Raw genomic sequence first — 19,278 nt, 5'->3', positions numbered from 1 at the left:
AAAATATAAAAATATATAATATATAATATAAATTGCAAATAGAAAAAAAAAATTTTTGTAAATACTTTCTTTATTAATTTCAGAGTTCAAAAACAAGTGGCGGAGCGAAAGATTGAACGAGTTGCTGAAATGAATTTTTTCGCCCAGACAAAATAGTCTCATTACGTTGAGTGTATGAAAGTGAAACAGAAACGCTCCCACGAACCTCCACCAATCCGCTATCACGAAGATGTCGAAGCATCCAGATAATGATAATCTACGCAACGACATCTACGAAAACTTACCTTGTCAGGCTATGTACAATGATGCTGTACGCAAAATCCAGCAGCAAAAGTCTGCCCAAGCGAACACAAATAATGCCGTCGCTGCAGCGGTGGCCAACAACCCACTCTCTCAGCAGCTACTATTGAACAATATAAGCAATCAGAATGCAGCTAACTCCAATCCGCACAGTAACTCTACCGGCTTGACCAACAACAAACAACAACCGTCGCCGCTAGCGCTGCAACAGCAGTCGAACAATCGGCATTATGCCGCCACTAATATGTCCAAAGAGATGCTCTACGCCACACCATTGCGCAAATCGGACCGATACAAAAGCGGCGAACGCCTGCGATTCAACAGTTCGAGTGCACGTTTACATGCGAGTGGCAGCAGTCACGACACCCATGACGCACACGATGCCAAATTGTCCAATCTCATGGAATACAAGCAACTAAACTCAAAAGACCTAACTCGGCTATGCAGTCGAAATGGCAATGCCATTCCAGTAACCGATCTCGATGATGACATGGCCGTGGATGGTTGCTCGTCGAGCGCATTAGTTGGTGGTTCGCATTACACGAATCAACCTGCCTCATTGCCGCCGCTTCCCAACTCGAACACTCCCAGTCATCAACTAGAGGATCGGCGTATACTTAATTTTCTCAAGGACACTACACAGTTGCAGAAAAAGCTAGATGTGTCTAGCCGGGACTGTCCCAACGCCAGCTTTTCGAATTTGGCGCGAGAGGAACACTTCGCCAATTTAGTGCAACAGAATTTCACCATCGAAGCAACGCGTAACAAGGTAGACTCTAATGCTGAAGGGAATGAAGACCACAGTATGAGTGTCACTGCAGATACTAGTGAATCGGTGTTAACCGAAACTGCTGATAATTTAGAGGTTTTAATGCAGAAGAAGCTTTCTCCCGATAAGGAAGTTAGCGGTATTACATCGTCATGTGGTTCTCAAAGTCAGACTCTCACTGCGCGAAGCGGACAACCAGTGTACATACACCGCGAATGGGTGCTAAAAAAGATAGCGCTATGTTTGGAACAGCGCACCGCAGGCAAGAAAAATATGCCTGGTCTGCTCAGTACTGGGGCAGTAGGCAAAGCCGAAGCCGCTGGTGGTTTTATGGCGGCTCGTGCCAAAGCAGCAGCAATATCCAGCTCTACGTATAACGGTTGCCTTGTACTGGGCTCGAATGGTTCAGGCAAAACTTCGATCTGTCAAGCAATAATGAATGGCAACTCTGGCACTAAAGGCATCCTGAATCGCAAATTACTTGGTTGCTATCTGATCGAATCGCAGAACCCGGAATGTCACAGCCTTTCTCTATTTATGCGTAAAATAGTACTACAAGTCTTAAGCCATTCTTCATTAATCGCAAAGGATGAATGTCAGCGTGTAATTGATGAAGGCTTCTCGTTTCTGCAGGAAGAGGCCCAACAACAAGAGTCAAAACTGGACGAGGCTATGAACAATATTACATTGGACGAAAATGTTGAAGATATTTTAATTGCTGAACTCCGGCGTGGCGCCAACAGCTGTGACATCGACAAACCAGAACATTTCCAACAAAGACGTACTTCGACTAACAACAAAAAGTCCGGTAATGCCTGTATTATGCGGCAAAAATCCGCACCTGCTGCAGCCGAAGAACATTCCACAATCGATGACAATAAGAAATACAACAATTATGGGACGCATCCTCCTTCAACGGGTAACAAAAGTAATGCTAAAGATCGCAACGAAGATAAGGACAACGATACAGAAAAAGGGAAACGCGCCGATCCAGAAAAGGAGAAAAGTTCGCCTTCAACATCGACCAAATGTAGCCCCGGCAAGAAATCAAAGATACCAGTGAAACTCGGCCGTTCAAGTGCTGTTGCCTCACCAGTCAAAGTGACAGCAGTTCTAACACCAAGTAGTGGTGGTACAGCTATTCAACATGGGGGTGGTGAGGATATTGCTGATATGATTAGCGAAGATCTCAAAAATGAGATAGAAGCTGCTATCAATGAGGACAATGTTGATGGCAACGAAGCCATCGAAGAGAATCCGAAATCCGACCGTGATGAAGACGATGAAGACAAGCCAGAGGCAGATAAAAATCTTCAAGAAGATCTCAAGGAATGTAAGAACGCATTTGAAAAGGAGAACATCAATGAAGAAGACAAAGAAAATTGCGAAAATCTAATCGAATTCGCAAAACTCAATGATCATGAAGTAACAGACAACTACATACATCCCAGTGGCGCAAACGATAATATGAACACGCTACCACCGCCACTACCCAAGCCGAAAAGTTGCCGGACAGTAATTGCAGATGGCTACTATGAAATGTTGCTCTCAAACCCAGAAATACTGGAGTGTTTGAATGTCGATAGCATTGAGAAAAATCCTGATGAATGCTTTAAAAAGGCACTGCTATTCCCACTACTCGAGCTTACCCCGCCCAAAACAGCACTTTTGCTGCTAATCGATTCCATCGACGAAAATTACATAAATGAGGGAAATTTAATCACCACCTTGAAGGGTGGAAGAGGCATGTCGACTAGTCACAAGAGTCGCAACGTTGCGGAGTTATTATCCAATCACATACACCTCTTCCCTAAGTGGCTCTTTCTGGTGTGTACCACTAAAAAGCAAACTAAACAGATCACACGGATGTTTACAGGTTTTAAGAAGATCACTTTGGATGACTTACGCAAGTCGCACGTTGTGAAGGATGTCCAGGAGTACATAATTAATAGGCTAAACTCGGACTTTAAAGACAGTATTATGCTCACAAAGGAGATAATAGAGTCACTTCACCAATTATATATTAAATCGAATGGTTGTATATTGTATTTGGAGAAAGTATTGAACGGTATAAAAGAGAACTTCTTTAGTTTTCGTGAGATCAAATTGATACCATGCACACTGAATGGCTTGTATTTGTACATTTGTCAGAAGTCGTTCAACAAAAAACAATACATGAAAATACGCCCACTACTAAATGTGCTGCTCGCTTCATCTGGTTACGTCGATAAACTTTTCCTCTTTAATTGCCTACGTACACACAATTACGCCATCGATACGGAGGAATTCGAAAAGCGTTTACATCTCATGAAAAACATTGTCGCTTACGATGCGGAACAGCAACGACTGAGAATATTCCACAATTCCTTCTCCGACTGGTTGGTCGACGTTAAGTTCGCTACGAAAAAGTTTATTTGTGACGTTAACGAAGGTCACGTAATGGTCTCAATGTACTATTTGCTGGTAGCCGACACACTGTGCGCAAATAATGTTCGGAAATTTGTATATCATCTCATCAAGTCGGGCGAATATCTCACCAGTCGCAATGTTAATTTGGATATAATACTCATGTTGCTCGAATCACGACTGAATTTGAATGATGCATTCTACACGAATCACTTAAACTGCTGTTCTCAATGCGAAAACGATTTCAAGCACGACCCAAACTTTCTACCTAAGACACGCAATATGATTGAGAAATTCCTTAGTAGCGAATTAACTGATGAGTTTTCGCAATTCTTATGTGATTTCTTCAAGCCGAGCTTACCTACAGATGCGAAGATTCTTAAGCTGTTAATTGAAACAGGAATTAATAATGCTGAAGCCCAGGTAAGTCGATAAAATAGTCTCTAGAACTCACATATCTCACAATTCATTAAAATTTCGATTTCCAACGTAATGAATATTTGATAATCCAACCCAATCTAAAATATTAACCAAACATTTTTTAATTCATTTGGTAGTCAGGAATATTTCAACAATATCCCGAAAGCTCACTTGGTTTTGGGGATATTGACATCTGACTCTCATTTTCGAATTGAATAATTTCGATATGCTCATGATTTTTTACCGTGTATTCTTTTTTCCTTACTTCAGAACTCGTGCGAATCATCGCTCATGTCTCCTGAGCTTTCGGAGAAATCACAAAATATAGACTTTGAGCTGGCTGACTTGTTGATATCAAGCGAGAAGTCATGCATTTTGGAAACTCAACGCCCAACCAGCCCATCTGAGAAGAGCGAACCACACCACGAGAGTCAAGATGAAAATGCTTCTAGCACGCTGCACCAACTCTCCGACTCCAATCGAATTGAATTGCACAAAGGTAAGGCACTCATACACATCTTGGCTAACGATGGCAATCATCAGCTGCTCGAGCGTGCATTGAACGCATGTAAAGGACCCATCGATCTCGAAATTGAGGACTACAATGGACAGACGGCTTTGAATATTGCCGCGCGCAATGGACATTTAGAGGTTGTTAAATTGTTGTTGAGCTTCTCTCAACCCTGCAACGATGGCACTGGTCGAATGAAGCGCGTCGATGTCAATCACGCTGATAGAGATGGCTGGACACCTTTGCGTTCAGCCTCGTGGGGTGGTCATACAGAGGTCGTAAAGCTCCTGATCTCACATCCCGCATGTAAAATTGATCTAGCCGATAAGGAGGGCCGTACTGCACTGCGAGCAGCTGCTTGGAGTGGACACGAAGACATTTTAAAAATACTTATCGAATCTGGTGCAGATGTGAATTCTGTCGATAGGCAGGGTCGCACCTCTTTGATCGCCGCGTCTTACATGGGTCATTATGATATAGTTGAAATCTTGCTCGAAAATGGTGCTAATGTTAATCACCTGGACTTAGATGGACGTAGCGCACTTTGTGTAGCTGCGCTCTGTGGTTCGTCAGGCTATAGCAAGGTTATATCGACCTTATTGGAACACGGTGCCAACACTGACCAACTGGACAATGATGGCATGTCGCCACTTCTTGTGAGTTCTTTCGAAGGCAACGCCGAGGTGTGCGAACTATTGCTTGAAAATGGTGCGGATCCTGATCTAGCTGATTTCATGGGTCGTACACCACTTTGGGCCGCCTGCACTGCCGGACATGCAAACGTAGTAAAATTACTTCTCTTTTGGGGCTGTGGCATCGACTGTATGGACTCAGAGGGACGCACCGTTCTTAGTATTGCCTCAGCACAAGGCAATGTTGAAACGGTAAGGCAACTACTAGATCGTGGACTAGACGAAACACATCGCGACAATGCCGGCTGGACACCGCTACACTATTCTGCATTCGAAGGTTTCCATGAGGTATGTCTTCAGCTGCTGGAGTCGGGCGCCAAGATAGACGAGTGCGACAATGAAGGAAAGACTGCGCTGCACCTCGCCGCACAGGAAGGTCGGACAAAGTGCGTACAAATTTTACTCGAAATACATTCGACATTCGTAGACCAAAAGGCACACGATGGCAAAACGGCGTTCCGTCTCGCCTGCTTGGAGGGCCACCTTGAGACATTACAGTATCTGTTGAAATTCTGCTGCGATGTGAACGCCAAGGACGCAGACTCACGCACCACACTTTACATACTAGCATTAGAAAATAAACTGGATATAGTTAAGTACCTGCTGGAAGTGACCAATGTAGATGTGAATATACCGGATAGCGAGGGACGCACAGCATTGCATGTAGCAGCGTGGCAGGGACACGCCGAAATGGTTAAGATGCTTATAACGATGGGTGAGAACTTCTGGCGAAAGATTGAAACGAAAATATTCTATGATTCTCTTCAAACTTTTAAGGTAACGCTGATGTCAACGCAATGGACCTCGAAGCGCGCACACCCTTGCATTCGTGCGCCTGGCAAGGCAATCATGATGTCATGAGTATACTGCTTTACTTTGGCGCAATAGCGGACCATGCATGCAAACAAGGAGCAACGGCTTTGGGCATCTCTGCACAGGAAGGACACGAAAAATGTGTGATTGCTTTACTGAAGTACGGTGCCAATCCGTACAAGTCAGACCATTGCGGACGTACACCAATTAAATTGGCAGCCAAATCAAATCGCACAAACATACTGAAGATTTTCGAAAACTTTACGAAAAGTAAACAAACACTCAAATTGCAAATTTTTTCCATTTATAATTATTTCCACATTTCTACTTCTGCTTCCGTCAGGTGATTCCAACAATCTAGTCGAGCCAGCCAAATTCCATCCGAACATGCTGCGCTCACCCGACCAACCACCAGCGTTACCTGCTCATCAAAGCATAGGGCTGGGTGCTCCACCGTACCCGCCGCACGCTTCCGCTCCCTCAGTCTGCTCGGCGGCGACCACAGCCACAGTAAATAACAGTATGAACAACAATAACAACATGCAAGTGCCATCTAATATACTGAATGCATCGACATCGACACATAGCTCCAACAATTTCTATCAGAACACAATGCAGTCGGATACGAGCAGCTTACACAAGCGAAAAAGCGTTATTTCTAGTCAATCGACAGGTAGCAGCAATGATGTAAGTGCGACATAGTAGTAACCAAAAACACACTTAACAAATCTTCCCTAACACACACCTTTTGCAGGCGCCGCTTACGTTCACACAACAACTACAACGGCAAACCAAACTCAACTCGCGTAACAATCCCTTCGTGCAAAATGCGCCCATCATCAATTCAAAGCATGGTGCCGCCTCAACATCTTCCAACGCAGTCGGCGCAATGCAACAGCAATCGAAAGCGCATCACTCACATCGACATTCACAGTTGCTGCCCGATCTCAACGAACATCAATTTGGTACGATCGCATTACATAATACATTAACGCATTCGAGTTTATGCTGCTCATTCGTGAATTTTATACATTTATATTTTGTTACTTTCAGTTTCTGGTATCGGTGCCAATGAGGCTGATCTATATGATATGGAATGCATGTCGCCATTGTATGCGACACCACCGCACTCGCCCAGCAGTGAATTGAGCTCACCCGGTCAGCTACCGTCGCTGAATGCATTCGATGAAATCACTGCCGCCTCGGGCAGTTCGCTGAACAATCACGGCAAGAGCAGTAGTTCTGGTGGGAAATCAGTACTACCAGATAATCACTTCGCCCGAGATACACACATGCGCATAATTTTGGGAAATTTAAAGGAACCCCAGCCCAGCTCATCTAGGTGAGAGCAGCGATAAAGGGACTGATAAAAATACTACTATTAAATATAGCATTTATATTTGTATATAATTTACATTAATTCGCTGACAGACTATTATATATTCCATTTATTGCCACAATCCTCTCACAGCTCCATACAGTTTTTGCCCCTGCACCAACCTCGGCCAAAATGATTGCGATTTCTTCCTTAACAGTTTTTTTTCAGTTTTAAGACGTCATTTAAATATATTAATTCGATTTATGAACATTTGTATACATACATATGTATATGTATATTCTTGTGTGTTTTATTGATGTCTTCTCCTTTGCAGCAAAAGCAAACGCAGCGGAATCACTACAAATCCAGCAATGCGTCTAATTCGGAGCCGCTTTGACTCTGCCGCCCAACTAATACGGCGCACCAACAACATGCTCTCCTCAAACAGCAATCAGGGATCCTCAAGCATCGGCGTGAAATCGGGCACATTTCAGTGGCGCAAGGAAAGCCAAATGTAAATTGCTGACGGCGATGCTAAAGCATTTTATACATACGTTAAGTTTGCATGTAAACAGTTAACTGCACTGGCAAGCATAATTAGAGAAGTTTGAATCGATAATTAGTCAAGAATGTATTTCCTTTAATTAAGTATGTGCGATTACGATTTTATTTGTGATAATTTATTATTTAATTTGGAGTTAAGCTGTAATTTATTTATGTTTATTCTTGCTGCTAAGTAAACAATTTAGCGATATAAATACTATATTATTTTCCAATGCATAAGTTAACACCAATATTTTAAAACAAACATTCATATATATAGACATGCACTAGTTTTAGGCTAAAAAACCGAAAAATAAGGAATTTAGGTGGAAATCGAGACATGGGCACATTAAATTATTGGAGAATTTAAATCGATTGTACTATGTAGTTTACTGTTACATTTTAAACAAACACATCGCATTTTTGAGGCAAGCAAAAATTACATACATACATACATACATGAGTTGATGAAGCATAATGGATACTAGAATTTTATGCACTGATAAACAGGTAATCTTTAAAATAAAGTTGCACACGAGAAATCATAAAGTTTAAGTGTATTTAAAAACGAAATAAAAGTAAATGTAAAGGAACCAAAATCAACGGAATTTCGAAAATTGGATTTTACATATAATTAATTAACTAGAAATAATTAAAATTATTATACACTATGAGTTTATCGAAATGTCGAAGAATTTAGAGGCCTGCGAAAACACAACTGAATTTCTCTTAGAAAGCAATATTCGTATGTAATATATAACAAATATGTAAAACATCAAACATTACAGGGTTGATAAACAGATTATATTGCGCACCTTCACTTTTATGTTGTGGAAATTATCCGAAAACCTATTTATTTATTTTATGTTAAATTTTTTTATATCCATTTAATTGCGTTTACTGTGAGAAATAAAATCGAAACCCACAACTGCAGAAATCCCGTAATACGGAAAATTAACATAATGCGCAGTTTTTTTTTTTTTATATCCCTCGTGGGTTTTCTATATAAAATACATTTTTTATATTTATCATTAGTTAAATAAAATTATACTTTCACTAAGGAAGGTTCGAAAATAATTCATGCGCTTGCATGTTCTACCCTGAACCATAATACATTTTATTTTTGATCTCCTAATAAATAAAGTAGCAATATTTAGATATAATCCCTTTTTTTTTTTAATTTTTAACACCTTCCAAGGAATATTATGTCAATTTGGGGTGGTTGTAAGAATTTCTTCAGTATGAGAACCACTAATTTGGGATATAATATGAACTTAAATTTACTATTAGTAAACACTACCATGGAAAAGCGAACATGAATTTAAAAATGGAGCGGAAATACATGCATTTTCGATTTAAACTACGACTACGTGTTTAACTACATCTTTGCTTCATCATTTACTTGTTCAATGGATATGAGGGGTTTCGTAATGCGAATGTTTCGTATTTGAAAATTTAGAAGACTTTTGTGAATTATTTGTCTCTTAATAGCAATTTGTCAATATTTCTTCATGGTCACGAATCACGGATTAGATGCAAGTACTAACTTCTATTTGCACAATTGGTAAGATTTTCCTGCCAATAACAACATTTCGTTCGGTTTTTTTAACAGACAAATTTTGAGTTCCAACCTATCATGGGGGATGCTATTTACATATTGCAGCAGAATTTTTATCACACTACAAATTAGGTAAGCCCCAACCAAACAAATATATAAACATATAAAACATACAAACATATTTCTATATGTTTCACTTTAAACAGAAAAAATTGTTGCAATAATAATTCGAAGCTCCAAACAAATTTGTTCTATTATATTCTAAATAGCCTTTACTTGTTTATTCCACCCTGCTTTTTGCTTACAGTGAACACCATTTGGGATAAAATTGTATGCAAAATAAATTTGCTATATGCCATAGTTAATTAGCCGTGGTAATTTGTAAGATTATAATACTGACTAGCTAAAATAAAATTTTAAAACAACAACAGCAACATGTTCAAGCGATAGGCAAACGAATGAATCTTCCTCGTCAGATATAGCAAATCTGCTAAAAGAGCAATTAAACATTTTTTTGGAGACATTAAAGCTAGTTTGGATTATAGTCTAAATTTTTGTTTCTGTCTTTCCCTACATTTGGTAGCATCGCCTTTTCCTCCTGCCAAATTCATCACACTTAATTTTCGTAATTTTCGTCTTTAATAATTATACAATAATATTATATTTATATATACTATACATATACATATAGACGCAGATGCATTACTATTTTTCTATAAGCACATTTTCCAAAACAAACTAAAATATTGCAGATAAAAGGCTACATGTGCGGTATACCACTTACACATATAATACAGTCATAGTCGTACTTATACATAGTTTATTTAAACCCCTTTTTCCCGTAAGTTACACAAACTGAAAATTTATCGATGTTTCCGATGATATTATGAGTCGTCATAATAAATAAACTGTACATAAGAACTTATGTATCTTTGAATCGTTACATTGAAGGTGTAAAGCACGCAGCTAACGATCTTTGCATTGAAACGATATGAAGTCGTTGGTTCGTGTGGAAATACATTACGTAAATTACTGTTAACAAGGATTATCATATACATATATACAAATATATTTAAAATAACAAATCAGAGGAAAAAACGAGACAACTGGAGAAATATTAAGTATATAAAATTATTTAGCACTATGCATATGCAGTTACATACATACATATATGCATAAAGAATTTATGCATATTTCAGCATTATTGCAAAAGTTAAAATGCACTGGTTAATGGTGTTTGAACTGAAAAGAATTTTAATTTTGATTACCTATTGGCATTTGTGGGGAAGTAATACAGGAAATTTAACAAAAGTTCTTGATGTAAGTTCCATGACTTTGAAATTGTTTAAAATTAAATTTACATTCTGAGAAACTTACGGTGCATTGAAAATTTATTTAATAAAAAGTTTAAGAAATAACTATATACAAAACACGTAGAGTTTGATGATTACTAGAAAAATAAAGTAATTATATATTTGTTTTTAATTATAGATTACAGCCTAGTAAGTATACTGTTGGACAATATCCAATAATATAGTTTTAGTTATACTTCAGCAAATTGAGAAACACTTCATTTATTGCTATCTACAAGTATCTTAGGATTGGCTACTCGAAATACATTTGGCACCATGCCCGCTAATGTGGTAAAAAGTTCCTCTGAAATATCATGTGGCAAAAGCAATTGTAATGTGCTGAAATGAAAAAGAAAACAACAACAGTTCACAATATCGATTTTTGAAACTATATTAAAGAAATACCTCAGTTCCGCACCACCCCACGATGCCGATTCAATCATGAAGCCCTTGGCGCACTTAAACACCAGCTCAGCCCTCCGCATGCACCACTGAACTGTCATGTCCTCTGACATTTCATGACGCATCAGCGCAGGAATTGTTAGCGTCGTAACATCATGCCGGCTAGCTGTCTTTAGTATATTACGCAAACCCAATATAACGGGATGACGAGAATTAATCTCACTAGGACTATTGATGGGTTCGTCGGAAATCAAATGAAAAATAACATGCGATTGCGAAAGGTTTGAATGCTTGGTAATAAAGAAGTCACCAGTTTTTAGCTTTGTGGTGGCCATTTTTGTTGGAGAGCCTCCTGCACTACCAGACCCAACTGTACCTGTATTCAACAGTATATCATTATTTCCACCTGAACTATTGCTGTTCACACTTGGTGACGTGGAATCATTAACACTTAAATTGCATATTTGTTTTTCTATCTTTTCCAGCTGATTGTCAATCTGCAAAACATAAATGACGAACTTAGATAATATCGAAAAAATTTCTACCTTTTTTACCTGTTCGAAATGAAACTCGGTGGACATGTTGGCGTTTTTAATAATACTCCTATTGGCCTGTGCCTGGATAGACGGTGTAAGAACAACTACGCCACAAAGAGAACTTGAATACAAGCCCAATGCCATGTTTAGGCCATTTAAACTACACGCAAGTTTTAAATATTAAAATATATTTAATTTAAAAACGTATACCTCACCTCTCATCAATATGCAGAGGACTGCAGAGATCTGTAACATCTGCACTTAATATACGTATATTATGCATGTGCTTAAGTTGAGAGCCTAAATGTATTGTGAAACTTTCTTCCATCGACGGCTGCTGTGATATAAACATAGATGAGCGATTTCCTAATGGAGTTGCCGCCGGAGATGTCTCAAATATTTTGCCCACTTGGCACGTAATCCAATCTCGATATTCATTGCGTTGATGTCCTCGCTTAGCTTGCAACTCAGACTCGTAGCGTTGTCTTATATAATTTTGGGTGCTATATTGTTGTGCTAATAGGTTATTTATATCCTGCAATCATACATCAAATCATACAAGTAATTTAACAAAGTTTAATATAAAGCAAATATTACACACATCCGATGTTGTGGTTATGTCCAATTGTTTTATTTTATTATCCATTTCTTTTTGCTGTGTTGTGTTAAGAGTTTCAACTTCCTCGTCCATTAGAGCATTCATTTCTGAAATAACTTTCGCGTAAGCCCTTTCACGTCTTAAAATCTCTTCCAGTGAAGATGAGTGTACTAGCCTTTGGACAAAATTAATATACATACAGACAATATACTGATATTTTAATTTGTAAAGAATTTACCGATGGAAACTTTGAGCGAATATATCCTCGTCGCTTGGTCCAATGCGATCTGCGAATTGTATTATTTCTTCTTTATATTGCCGCTCCGTTTTACGTATCACTGCTTCCAAGTCGAGCTCATTATTCCCTGCATGTTCAAATAGTCGTTCGGCAAACTTATCCAAATAAATTTGATTCGCATCTATTATGAACTTTCGCAGTGCTGTTTTTACCTCTACAATATAAATTAAATGTACATTCATTCTACACTTTATAAATTACATTACTATGTTTACTTTCGTGTTCATCCAGGTAACGCTGCATTACATCCATGTCATTTAATAGGCGGGTAACTAACTCGTCCAGACATTCATCCTCACGTTCGAAAGGAAGCTCAATATTAATACTTGCTTCACATTCTATGTTTTCATGATTATTATATTTATATATAAACTTAACAATATTATCAGCCATTCTGTAAAATATTAGACGAATCAATGTAAATAAACCTTGCCCGTAATTCCGTTTATCAACAAAAACTCCCACAAAATACTTGAGAGGAATGTCAAAAATACATGTTTCAGAAGACAAGCATTAATCTGATTAACATTCTTCCATTGAACGTACCATAAGTAAGACCGCGCTTACACACGAAGGCTTTTGTGCTTATCATCGAAACATTTATTCACACTAGCGACACGAATCCGGTAACTTGAATAGGATAATTTTCTACATTCCATTTCCCTTCATATTCGCAAATTCTAGTACGCTTCATATGAGTGATACACAAATATATGTTTCATAAGCAAATGTTTATACATATTTGCATACTATCTACAAAAAATTAATTTTAAAAATCTAGTTTTCGTGCATATTGTAAATATTCTACTGAAACCGAGCGCAATTGCAACCATCGAAAGAAGTTCCCACAACGGGTTCAACATTGCCGGTTTTGAACAGAATTTTTTCTGGCCAATGGCTGTAACCCTATTTGGATCGGTAAGTAGTAGTCTGGAAAGAATACCAAATAAAAAATAATGTCAAACTAGGTTGCAGCAAATTGTTAGGAATCCCTTCGCCTCTTTTCGTGGCCCCTTGCAATCAAAAACGCGGGGCGGACGATAAAAGTCTTTGTGTGTGAACGTAGTCTAACAAATCCACTATTTTTCACTAAATTAAACTCATTAACATAAGACTTTCCACACTTTGTGCGTAGTTAAAACTAAAGCTTTGAAGAGAGAAAACAAAAGGTATGCCACAGAACGTTTTGCTTTCGACGTTCCTCTCTAATAAAAAAAGCATCTGTTTGCTTTACTTCGCGGCGAAATCGTTCGACGTGAACAGTCATACAAAAGCATACATCGGACCTTTTCTGTAAAAGCAAATGTCTGACGCAAAGCGAAGCAAAAGTTCTAAGTGAATTGGCCCAAAAAGCAGCTAAATTCCTCAAGAAAAGCTCTAAGTTCATAATTATAAATTTACCTATTTTATTTATGAATACACAAGGTTTCTGTTATTTAAATTATGTTTTATCTACAAACTTTTAATTTCGAAGTATACGCAAGAATATTAAGGCGCCATTTTCCCAATTTTTGTTAAATATTTTATAAAATAACCTCATTTGTAAATAATATATAAAGGTCATAGTTTCATATCTTTGCATTCTAATACAAAATCTTTGTAACAACCAAAAGGCAACGTCGTGGACAGCGCCAAACTGTCGCGGTTCGACATTGGTTCGAACCCTACCCCGGATATCTGAAGGAGAAATGAGATAAAATTTATTTTTATTCTTCCAACGAAGCAGGCCGCTAAAATAATATTTTTTTTTTATGACCATCCCGTTTTTGGTCGACCACCATTATTTTTTGAAGCGTTGAAGGCGTGGAACCAACCATTTTTAATTCATATTTAAAAAATGTATTATTTTAATTCTTACATAAAATTATTGAAAAGATGGACGTTTCGCTTACGGATTTGTCATCTTCACGTTAAAGTAAGTCAAATATAAGAAAATTATAATTTTCGCAGCTTTCTTCGACGATGCCCCTAAACTTTACATTTTCCAAAATTTCCAACTGATGTTTGTGCGGTATTTGAGGTGGCCGATAACTGTTCAAAAGTTTCCCATCACGTACAGTTCCTTTTTCATATTTGCTTTCATTTTCGGTTTTTGCAATCCACAACTAGCAAGAAAACCGCCTCCAACTTCACACCCGCAAAATGTATGTAAACTAGCTCTAGAGATAAATGGCACCAGTTGTAATATATCCATGGCCCAGCAAACTTACTCTATTCTTTACCCAATTTGTATCAATCATACTTGATATTGTTGGTTACTCCATCAGCACTGTCGCAACAGGTTTACGCTTTTGAAGATGTTATATTTTGCAATGAGTATCGATTTTTAGAAACTAGGTTAAGTTCAGTGGGATATACAGGACGTTCAAGTTCGAAGACGTAACCAAAACAATCACAGAATGTCAACAATCGCCTGCATGCATGAACGACACATTCGCTATGTAGGATTTAAAAACTTAAATAAAATTGAAAACCATGACGGAATATAGGTTAAGACCCCAGAATTAAAACAATATTTTTTTTAGTACTTGCAAACTTTATTTAAAAAATAAATGTCAGTACAAGTACATTACAATAAAAAATATATATCATGCGTCAAGTGGCTCCAGTTGTAACCTGCAATATATTTTACAAAACTTACCGCAGATGGTCGGACTAACTTCGCCTCTACTTTTTGTCCCAAAAGCATGCATCCGGTATTCCCGTTTCGAAGCTCTATTCACTTGGCAAAGATGAGAATGCACTCACAGCACTTGGCAGCGATCTTGCAACAAAAATTGTTAAAATTACTTTGCGGCAAATCAAAAGTTTCATGTATTTCAAAACACTATTTTTTTAAATATAACTACATTGGTTAACATATCTCGAGATAAGCCTTTTTCCATCTAACTGATAACTCCAAAACCACCTCTTCTACGAAATGGTGAACATACACTGAGAAGGAAAACTTATGTCTATGCTCCCAAGACAGTGAGTCCCTAATCAAATAAAATTTATTCAATTCACTTCTCTGCTTCTCACCAAGTGCTACACACGATATGCACATCCTTCCTTAAATGTATGTTACTGCACAGTCTTTGTGTAAAGTATATATTTCTCTATATGTATAAGTTTACATTTATAAAAGATTGTGTTCTTCAGTAAAAAATGATTCCAGTGAGAACTTAATCGAAGTTTTTAAGATATAGATTATCAATATCAGGTAATTTTTAATGATAAAAGATAACTAATTTAAGAGATTTGATTCAAATTATCCTGTCAATTATTGATAATTTCTTTGATTACTACATCTATCCAATCTGGTTAATTTGTAAGATAATTTCCTTACAGACTTTCTAACATCAAACCTTGTGGGTATGACAAATATTTGACAATAAATACAATACAACTAAACTTATTCTAAAAACTTATTTGAATATTTTACAGAAAATCTAAAACATTAGATATAACACTAGATTAGGTATGAAATGTGGGAGGATCTGACTACATTTTATGTGCATTGTTTCAAGGAGTTGATTCAGCATAGAAGATCAATCCAAGAAACTGTGAAAAAAACTAGTTTAATATAAAATTGTATTTCTCCTCTTTTAAATGTTTCATTTTCTATTACATAATCATCCTCCTTCATCAAATTATCTGTTTTGTTCGAAATGTATGTGGAAGTTTGTCTTAACTTTTTTAATATTTAATACTCGTCTCTCTCTTGCATTTGATCCTTAAAATTTTCATCTTTAAAACTACGTACGATAGGTACTTATTTTGCTGATGTGGTAAAATGCCTACACATGAGTAACTTCTTCGTATCTTTGTATAAGTATTCATATATGTAACTGTTGCTTATATAATCATCATCGTCATTCCTCTCCCTTCCTCTCGACCACCTGTGCTTCAAATTGTTCCTGGGGTATCTCATCACATTCTGCTTTAAATTTTCTGACCTTTATTCTTTTCAACTGAAACTGTTAATTCTGCTGCTTTCGTGGCTGTTTAAGTTTTCTTATATGTAACTTTTCGATTGCTTGCTTTAATCTTTACGAATGTGACCTGGCTCAATTTTACGACCTATAAATGTTTATAAATAAGAAATCATTTATTGACATTCAAAAATAGCTTTGAATCTTTTAGTTCTATAATTAAAATTAGTGAAATTAAAATTTTAATATATATTGTACCACAGCACTGCACTCGAGAATTAATAAAGAAATTAAATTATAAGTCGGGATAACTACACTTATTTATGCTCAAGAATTTTTCATTAAGATCTATCACGATTCAAATGTGATTTATCCTTGAAGATTTCGAAAGTCGAAATACTATTATCTCGCCAAAAATGTGTCTCCACTATCTACAAATCATAATAAAAATTAAAACCTAATAACTAAGTTTGAACATAAAATGTGTTACAAAGAACGATAAATAGAAATGTTGAAATTAAAACCAAAACTCACCTTAGTATCTTCTGTTACCTCCACCTCCTCCCATAGCATTGGGACCACCAAAGTTGCCCTGATTACCGAAATTACCTCCTTGATTGCCTGGAATGCGATAACGGTAAAATAGTTTTCATTTAATCGAATTTATATTTTCTTTTTATCTCGTGTGTGATTTAAATTTAGTGTGTTCAACAAGATTTTGTTCCAAATACATTTTCATCAACTTATGATACCCACGGGACATAAATTAACAACGATATTATATTTGCATTGCTCTTACAGCCTCGTAACGCCGTATGAAATTATTGAATTAGTTTATACGGAGCTGGGACTGTGTAAAAACTTTAGTGTGTATGTGAGGATACATTTATTACATACCCATTTTGTTGCCAAAATTGCCTTGATTGTACGGCTGCGAACGATTATTGCTACCGTAGTTGCCGCGTTGTGGACCACCGCCGTAGCTTTGTTGATAACCGCCTCCAAAATCATTCCCCCAGTTACCGTTGTTGGCTGGTCCATTATTTCCGGGTCCACCAAAATTCGAAGGACCGTTATTCCAGTTACCTCCACTATTGCCATTATCCCAAGGACCTACACTATTGTTATTCCAACCACCCCCTCCTCCATTGCTATTGAACCCTCCACCAAAACCATTATTTCCACCCCAATTGTCGTTGCCTCGGTTGTTACCACCCCAATTGTTTTGATTGCCCATCATTCCACCCCCCATATTGCCACCACGACCCATATTTCCGCCTCGACCTCCACCACCACCTTGTTGGCGATTCATGTCCTGCTTGGGTAAGGCTTTCTTTACGTCTAGAGCTTTGCCTTTGATGTTGTGGGTTTTTTGCACTGAAAGATTTCAAAAAATATATATATTAATAACAAAAACATACATATTTTTAAGTGGGAACATTTAATATAGTGTTTTTGTACCGAGGCCGCGTGTTACACAGAATTTAAACATTGAAATGTACATTCGCATAACATAGCTTAAGCCGACGATATTTATAATCTCACAGTTTTATTTTATAAACCAGTTGAAGAAGGAACGAAATTCAAACTAGTTGTCACAGGACTGCGTAAAACTATAAAAATATATGGAATATGCAATAAATTGCACTTTCTTTTAAGTAAGAACGTATTTTAATAATTGTAACGAGGCTGCGTGTTACACTGAATTTGGTATTAAGTATTCGCATAACATAGCGTTAGCCGACGCTGTAATTTATTTCACAGTTTTATTTTCTTCAGCAAACCAAAAACTGAACAAATTATTTTAGCTGCTGCATCAGGGAACTGTGGTTCACATTTATCAAATGTTGCATATACATTTTCATCGATTCATCATCATTTAAAAAATCAACAAAATATAATATATGTCTAATTTTAATTTTACAGTCGTGAAACGCCGCATAATGTTATTGAAATACATATGCGGAGCTGGGACTGTACCTTATAACACGAATTTAAAAAAATTGGTGTAGATACACAAACATGTATAATATATGATGAACTATTTACTTACACACAATTTTATCAACTGGGTCATAGTCATCGTATTCAATGAAAGCGAATCCGCGTTTTTTGCCAGTTTCCTTGTCGATGACTATATTCACATCTGTTATTTTTCCGTATTGACCAAAATAATCTCTGAGGCATTGTTCATCATGTTCATCTTTTAGCCCACCAACAAATAATTTTTTTACGGTTGCACCAGCATGTGGATTATCAATATCTTGACGTGGAACTGCGCGTTTTGGTTCTACAACACGGCCATCAATCTTATGGGGGCGTGCATTTTGTGCATCATCAACCATAGTAGATCTCGAATAGGTGATAAACCCAAAACCACGTGATCTCTTCGTTCGAGGATCCTTCATCACCACCACATCCACTATTTTACCCCATTTTTCAAAATGTGATTTAAGTCCATCATCCGTAGTTCTATAGTCTAATCCTCCAATAAATAGCTTTCGCAGGCATTCTGGCTCATTAATTTCGTCCTAAAAACAAAATCGATTTTTCAATAGCACGTATACAGAAAACAAAATGGCCGACAAGTTCTTTCACCTTCTCGAACATTTTCTGTGCAAACGAATTCGTGGCTATTTTACTTACATCGTTATAATCTCCATTATTTCCATTTTGGTTTGAATTATCTTTTTGGTTACTCATTCTTACCATTTATAACTTTATATTAATATTTATAATTATTTTCACAATTACGCAAGTTTGCAGGTTTAAGCGCACAACCGAACAACTCAAAGCGAAAAATCCGAATGAATTAGTTCGAATAGATTCGTTTTTTCTACTCTTTTTC

General features: G+C 37.2%; 3 protein-coding genes across 13 annotated transcripts in view; 1 reads left to right on the top strand and 2 right to left on the bottom strand.

Moving 5' to 3' along the window:
• Positions 1–8,935, top strand: part of LOC108972766 — a 70,102-nt gene extending 61,167 nt beyond the window's left edge. For 7 of the 8 annotated variants that reach the window (XM_018939592.1, XM_018939565.1, XM_018939538.1 and 4 more), the window contains 7 exons: positions 84–3,898; positions 4,166–5,813; positions 5,876–6,181; positions 6,255–6,598; positions 6,666–6,876; positions 6,965–7,253; positions 7,564–7,747. In XM_018939592.1, the coding sequence (XP_018795137.1) occupies positions 230–3,898; positions 4,166–5,813; positions 5,876–6,181; positions 6,255–6,598; positions 6,666–6,876; positions 6,965–7,253; positions 7,564–7,747 (6,651 nt within the window). In that variant the 5' untranslated portion in view covers positions 84–229. Of the gene's footprint in view, positions 1–83; positions 3,899–4,165; positions 5,814–5,875; positions 6,182–6,254; positions 6,599–6,665; positions 6,877–6,964; positions 7,254–7,563 lie in introns of all 8 variants that reach the window. The other variant, XM_018939597.1, reaches the window with a different exon arrangement.
• Positions 8,936–10,703: 1,768 nt separating this feature from the next.
• Positions 10,704–13,670, bottom strand: LOC108972801 (protein C12orf4 homolog). 2 transcript variants are annotated; one of them, XM_018939624.1, is made up of 8 exons: positions 13,063–13,670; positions 12,732–12,910; positions 12,457–12,670; positions 12,222–12,393; positions 11,836–12,155; positions 11,639–11,780; positions 11,088–11,581; positions 10,901–11,021 (listed from the first exon to the last, which is right to left on the bottom strand). In XM_018939624.1, the coding sequence occupies exons 2-8, from the start codon at positions 12,907–12,909 to the stop codon at positions 10,901–10,903; spliced, it is 1,641 nt and encodes a 546-aa protein (XP_018795169.1). In that variant the 5' UTR covers position 12,910; positions 13,063–13,670. The 2 variants fall into 2 exon arrangements, with proteins under 2 accessions (XP_018795177.1, XP_018795169.1); XM_018939632.1 differs by lacking the exon at positions 13,063–13,670 and having other exon boundaries at positions 10,704–11,021; positions 12,732–12,909.
• A 1,401-nt stretch (positions 13,671–15,071) lies between these two features.
• On the bottom strand, positions 15,072–19,246 carry LOC108972589 (heterogeneous nuclear ribonucleoprotein A1-like). 3 transcript variants are annotated; one of them, XM_018939236.1, is made up of 5 exons: positions 19,077–19,246; positions 18,484–18,961; positions 17,328–17,807; positions 16,965–17,051; positions 15,072–15,280 (listed from the first exon to the last, which is right to left on the bottom strand). In XM_018939236.1, exons 1-4 carry the CDS (start codon positions 19,140–19,142, stop codon positions 16,966–16,968), a joined length of 1,110 nt encoding a protein of 369 aa, XP_018794781.1. In that variant the 5' UTR covers positions 19,143–19,246; the 3' UTR covers positions 15,072–15,280; position 16,965. The 3 variants fall into 3 exon arrangements, with proteins under 3 accessions (XP_018794781.1, XP_018794774.1, XP_018794789.1); XM_018939229.1 differs by lacking the exon at positions 15,072–15,280 and adding an exon at positions 15,345–16,578 and having other exon boundaries at positions 19,077–19,245; XM_018939244.1 differs by lacking the exon at positions 15,072–15,280 and adding an exon at positions 16,593–16,861.
• Positions 19,247–19,278: the final 32 nt, after the last annotated feature.

This window comes from Bactrocera latifrons, unplaced genomic scaffold, assembly GCF_001853355.1.
Source record: "Bactrocera latifrons isolate USDA-ARS-PBARC rearing strain unplaced genomic scaffold, ASM185335v1 scaffold_11, whole genome shotgun sequence".
Classification (NCBI taxonomy): Eukaryota; Metazoa; Arthropoda; class Insecta; order Diptera; family Tephritidae; genus Bactrocera; species Bactrocera latifrons.
This window is presented reverse-complemented; position numbering and strand designations above follow the sequence as displayed.